This window comes from Thalassophryne amazonica, chromosome 7, assembly GCF_902500255.1.
Source record: "Thalassophryne amazonica chromosome 7, fThaAma1.1, whole genome shotgun sequence".
Lineage (NCBI taxonomy): Eukaryota > Metazoa > Chordata > Actinopteri > Batrachoidiformes > Batrachoididae > Thalassophryne > Thalassophryne amazonica.
The window spans coordinates 58,615,647-58,621,646 of record NC_047109.1 but is presented as its reverse complement, the minus strand read 5'-3'; the positions used below and the strand labels follow the sequence as shown (position 1 = coordinate 58,621,646).

The following is a 6,000-nucleotide window of genomic DNA, read 5'->3' as shown; positions in this document are numbered from 1 at the left end:
GGGGATAACTGATTTATTGTGAAGAATTTATTTTTTTTATTAATAGTACACTCCAGTCTTGAACAGAGCAACCCAGACTCCCAATTTTTTTTGCACGGGGAGGAGGGAGGGGCGCATACGAGGTCTGTTAGGAAAGTATCCAACCTTATTATTTTTTTCATTATTATTATTATTTGAATCACGTGTGCTTGCATAAGCCAACCTTGAACCTTCGTGCGCATGCGTGATTTTTTTCACGCCTGTCGGTTGCGTCATTTGCTTGTAAGCAGCCTTTGTGTGAGGATGGGTGTAGTCTCTCGTCGTTTTTTTTCTTTGCAAGGAAATGGCAGAACGACTGGAGCAGCGCGACTGCATCAAATTTTGCTACAAACTGGCGACAGCCAGGTGGAAACCATTCGGATTATTCAGACGGCTTTCGGTGACGATCCTATGGGCATCACACAGATTAAGGAGCGGTACAACCGGTTTAAAGACGGCCGCACAACGGTGGAGAGCGAGCCACGCTCCGGTCGGCATTAACATGCTGAAATGACCAGATCATTTCCAAAGTGAACGCTGTGGTGATGTGGGAGAGGTGGACATCAGCACTTTTTCGGCACATTCCACTGTGACAGAAGATTTTGCCACGAAAAGAGTGGCTGCGAAATTCATCGGCACGAAGCTGATGGTGCAGCAAAAGCGCCTCCATGTTGGAAGCCTCACAGGACATGTTGTGGCATGCCCACCTCGTCCACCATTGGGAAGATTCAGACGGCTTTCGGTGGCTTTTCAGTCGTGTGACTATCCGAGAAATTGTGGACGAGCTGGGCATGTCACAACATGTCCTGTGAGGCTTCCAACATGGAGGCGCTTTTGCTGCACCATCAGCTTCGTGCCGATGAATTTCGCAGCCACTCTTTTCGTGGCAAAATCTTCTGTCACAGTGGAATGTGCCGAAAAAGTGCTGATGTCCACCTCTTCCACAATTTATCGGATAATCACACGACGGTCCCACATCACCACAGCGTTCACTATGGAAATGATCTGGTAATTTCAGCATGCTGATGCCGACTGGAGCGTGGCGCGCTCTCCACCGTTGTGCGACCGTCTTTAAACTGGTTGTACTGCTCCTTAATCTGTGTGATGCCCATAGCATTGTCACCGAAAGCAGTCTGAATAATCCGAATGGTTTCCACCTGGCTGTCGCCCAGTTTCTAGCAAAATTTGATGCAGTCGCGCTGCTCCAGTAGTTCCGCGATTTCCTTGCAAAGAAAAAATGACGAGACTCCACCCCTCCTCACACAAAGGCTGCTTACAAGCAAATGACAACTGACAGGCGTGAAAAAAACTCATGCATGCGCACGAAGGTTCAAGGTTGGCTCATGCAAGCACCAGTGATTCAAATCCATCAGGTTTTTGAAAAAAATAAAAAGGTTGGATACTTTTCTAACAGACCTTGTATAGTTATCCCTAAAATAAGCTTGGGACTCCGGCGCGGGCAGTCGCATCTCCTCCTCTCTCCTGCTCCAACCTTCACCGGACTGTGAATTCTTCAAACTACAACCCCTGGCAAAAATTATGGAATCACCGGCCTTGGAGGATGTTCATTCAGTTGTTAAATTTTGTAGAAAAAAAAGCAGATCACAGACATGACACAAAACTAAAGTAATTTCAAATGGCAACTTTCTGGCTTTAAGAAACACTATAAGAAATCAGGAAAAAACAATTGTGGCAGTCAGTAACAGTTACTTTTTTAGACCAAGCAGAGGGGGAAAAAAATATGGAATCACTCAATTCTGAGGAATAAATTATGGAATCACTCTGTAGATTTTCATCCCCAAAACTAACACCTGCATCAAATCAGATCTGCTCATTAGTCTGCATCTAAAAAGGAGTGATCACACCTTGGAGAGCTGTTGCACCAAGTGGACTGACATGAATCATGGCTTCAACATGAGAGATGTCAATTGAAACAAAGGAGAGGATTATCAAACTCTTAAAAGAGGGTAAATCATCACGCAATGTTGCAAAAGATGTTGGTTGTTCACAGTCAGCTGTGTCTAAACTCTGGACCAAATACAAACAACATCGGAAGGTTGTTAAAGGCAAACATACTGGTAGACCAAGGAAGACAAAGCATCAAGAGAGAAAACTTAAAGCAATATGTCTCAAAAATCAAAAATGCACAACAAAACAAATGAGGAACGAATGGGAGGAAACTGGAGTCACCGTCTGTGACCGAACTGTAAGAAACCGCCTAAAGGAAATGAGATTTACATACAGAAAAGCTAAACGAAAGCCATCATTAACACCTAAACAGAAAAAAACAAGGTTACAATGGGCTAAGAAAAAGCAATCGTGGACTGTGGATGACTGGATGAAAGTCATATTCAGTGATCAATCTCGAATCTGCATTGGACAAGGTGATGATGCTGGAACTTTTGTTTGGTGCCGTTCCAATGAGATTTATAAAGATGACTGCCTGAAGACAACATGTAAATTTCCACAGTCATTGATGATATGGGGCTGCATGTCAGGTAAAGGCACTGGGGAGATGGCTGTCATTACATCATCAATAAATGCACAAGTTTACGTTGATATTTTGGACACTTTTCTTATCCCATCAATTGAAAGGATGTTTGGGGATGATGAAATCGTTTTTCAAGATGATAATGCATCTTGCCATAGAGCAAAAACTGTGAAAACATTCCTTGCAAAAAGACACATAGGGTCAATGTCATGGCCTGCAAATAGTCCGGATCTTAATCCAATTGAAAATCTTTGGTGGAAGTTGAAGAAAATGGTCCATGACAAGGCTCCAACCTGCAAAGCTGATCTGGCAACAGCAATCAGAGAAAGTTGGAGCCAGCTTGATGAGTACTGTTTGTCACTCATTAAGTCCATGCCTCAGAGACTGCAAGCTGTTATAAAAGCCAGAGGTGGTGCAACAAAATACTAGTGATGTGTTGGAGCGTTTTGTTTTTCATGATTCCATAATTCTTCCTCAGAATTGAGTGATTCCATATTTTTTTCCCTCTGCTTGGTCTAAAAAAGTAACCATTACTGATTGCCACAATTTTTTTTTCCTGATTTCTTCCTATAGTGTTTCTTAAAGCCAGAAAGTTGCCATTTGAAATGACTTTAGTTTTGTGTCATGTTTGTGATCTGCTTTTTTTCTACAAAATTAAACAACTGAATGAACATCCTCCGAGGCCGGTGATTCCATAATTTGGATTAACCATGGAATTGATCAGCTGGTCTCTGAACGATATTGACACCATTTTTTTCAACAAGCAATTCAGGGCTGGGAGACCCTGCGTAACCAGATGGAACCTACCCTGCGGGCTATGTTCTCAGCGTCTGGGAGAAGTGGAGCATTGCATGCTTGGTACCACTCCCTGTGGAGGACATCAAAGACTTATTTATATTTTGTTTTATAGTGGGAGGGCTAGTGCTTATTGGTTTATGTGCTGCCCTGACCTACCAAAGAATTGACAAGACGGGTGCAACCAGAACCACGACCCCTCACCTGTCTGTTGTGATTAATGAGTTGGGCAAGGTGGTACAGTCTCTGACTGTATTAACCCTTGAACTCAGACGCAAGTTGGAAAACATCTCGGAGCAAATGTACACCTTGCAAAGGAAGATGTCGGAACAGGGAATACTTATAAATTGGATTAGGTCGGTCAGATGAGCTGTAAATAGTGTTTCTCTGCTTAACCCTAAACACGGCAGGCTTAATCAGCCTCCGAAGGTCAAAACGCCCCATTGTTTTCCTCCAGATGAATCTCTATGGCCTTGGTGAACCATTCAGCTGCACCTCTTATATTTCTGCCCTCCCCTACAGTCTGAAGTTGTCAAGGCAACTCCAAACATTATGCACACACTGACAGAAACTGATACAAATTCATCTGAGTGATACAAACTCATCTCATCTGCACACATGATGCACGCCCCCCGGAATAGTGAGAGCTGAAAGATAAAGAATCATACAAAAAAGGGATTCTTGCTGCACTTGTAAGTATACTGAGATAAACGCTCTGTTCTCTGTGTATGTCTGTGTATTGTCGCTTTCTCAACACATCCACAGATTGCACTCACCAGCTCCACTGAAAACAACATGCAGAGCAGGGAAAGAGGGGAGAAGGCAGGCCAGCAGTGAGTTTTTACCATAGTTTTGTGCCATACGTACTCTGACCTGTAAGGGGAGCTCCGTAGAGAAGAATGCAACCAAAAACAAGCAATTGGAGATTTCTGACATCCGCCAAGGGTTGATGAGAACTCAAAATAAAAGCTATGTGACTGACATTGTGACCCAGACTTTACCTGGATCCGGACTACACAACACAATAACTGTATACTAATTCGGAATGGTCCAACTGATCAAGATCTGATATTTAATTCACAAGCTGAAACAACATAGTGTCTTCCTGACTTTGGGTTTACATCGTGATGTTGTATCTTTCTGCTGCAGAACCTGCATATCGATCCAGGTCACTCCCAACAGATGTTGACGCGGATTACTTCCAAAATTTAGTGGAGTCTTCGATCACCTAACACCTATTTATAGTGAAATTTTTGTAAAAATCTGTGCAGTAGTTTTGATGTAATCCTTCAAAGTCTACAAAGTGAAATCCTGATCCAGAATCCAGATCACCCCTGAAATTTAATGGAGTCTTCCGAGGCCTAACACCAATGTGTGGTGAAAATTTGGCAGACAAATAAATAAATGCCAATGATTTTATTACATCCTTTGTGGTCGTAATAAAATATAAAAATCAGGAAAGTGAAAAACTAACCAGAGCTGCAGAGTGCCACTTTAAAATATCTCATTACAAAATCTCGTTCAAAATGAGTCTTTTCCAATCTGGGATTTCTTCTTCCCTGGCCTGTGCGTGACCACCACATTTGATTGTTACTGTACATTAGTATTGTCTCCTTTTTGACGGTGGAAGCCTGTGTTCTGCTTTTTCACCATTTCACTATAAAGACCATTTTTCTTCAGCAGCTCATCATGAGAGCCCTCCTCCTGCACCACCCCATCACCGAGAACGATTATATGGTCGGCCTTCTCAACAACGCTCATCTTGTTCGATATCAGCAGCATGGTGATGGTGCTGGTATTCTTCAGCAAAGTTTGGCAAACCTGTTGAGTACAATTATGACCCGTCACTACATACAGAAAAACAACAGAGAACCACAAGGTAAATTAAGAGAGATTCAATAATCTCCAACCTGATATTCATTTTCACTGTCCAAGTCACTGGTGGCGTTGTCCAGAATTAAGATTTTTGGACGTCTGATTAAAGCTCTGGCGATGGCAATGCGCTGCCTCTGGCCACCAGACACCTGACCTCCCTTCTCACCAGCATCTAGCAAATAGAATAGCAGTTTTAATGTTCATGTACATCACTATGAACTAGTGTGTTGTACAGATTACCGTCAGTGTTTACTTATGTACATTTTATGGTCATTTTGCAACTGTCATGCAGACGTACAAAACATTTTCCTAAGACTAATATTGCCTTCTCTCTTTTTGCAAACATCCAAAACATAAAGTGAAATTAAATAATTATTTTTTGTTGGGCATCAGTGGGATCCCTGTGAATCCACTGTACTCTGTGCTGCAGGACTGGCTCGGACCTGTGTCGTATCCACTTGACAGATCACTGATGAAGTCGTGGGCGCTAGCCAGTTTGGCCGCTTCGATCATTTCTTCATCAGAGGCGCTCTCATAACCGTACTTGATGTTCTCACGCACAGAACGAGCAAACAGCACACAATCCTGGCTCACCACAGCGATCTAAAAACAAAGACAATGACAGAGAAATCAGTGCAGGTATATTACTGACTGTTATAATTACATGTGTGAAGTGAAGAAGAAACGAAAGAGTCAAAATTACAAGGTGTAACTAAAATGCAGTCTTGTGTAAAAGCTTTAACACCCTAGAATTTTGAGGGTTTTAGTGTTAACTGTTGTGAATTTCAGCTTAGTGCTTTACTCTTGTGTTAATCTTAGGA

General features: G+C 42.5%; 1 protein-coding gene across 2 annotated transcripts in view; it reads right to left on the bottom strand.

The window, feature by feature from the left end:
* Positions 1 to 3,938: 3,938 nt before the first annotated feature.
* LOC117514002 (antigen peptide transporter 1-like) overlaps positions 3,939 to 6,000 on the bottom strand; it is a 37,111-nt gene continuing 35,049 nt past the window's right edge. For both annotated transcript variants that reach the window (XM_034174285.1, XM_034174287.1), the window contains exons 11-13: positions 5,623 to 5,782; positions 5,215 to 5,351; positions 3,939 to 5,125 (exon numbers count right to left, since the gene is read on the bottom strand). In XM_034174285.1, the coding sequence (XP_034030176.1) occupies positions 4,895 to 5,125; positions 5,215 to 5,351; positions 5,623 to 5,782 (528 nt within the window). In that variant the 3' untranslated portion in view covers positions 3,939 to 4,894. The remainder of the gene's footprint in view (positions 5,126 to 5,214; positions 5,352 to 5,622; positions 5,783 to 6,000) is intronic.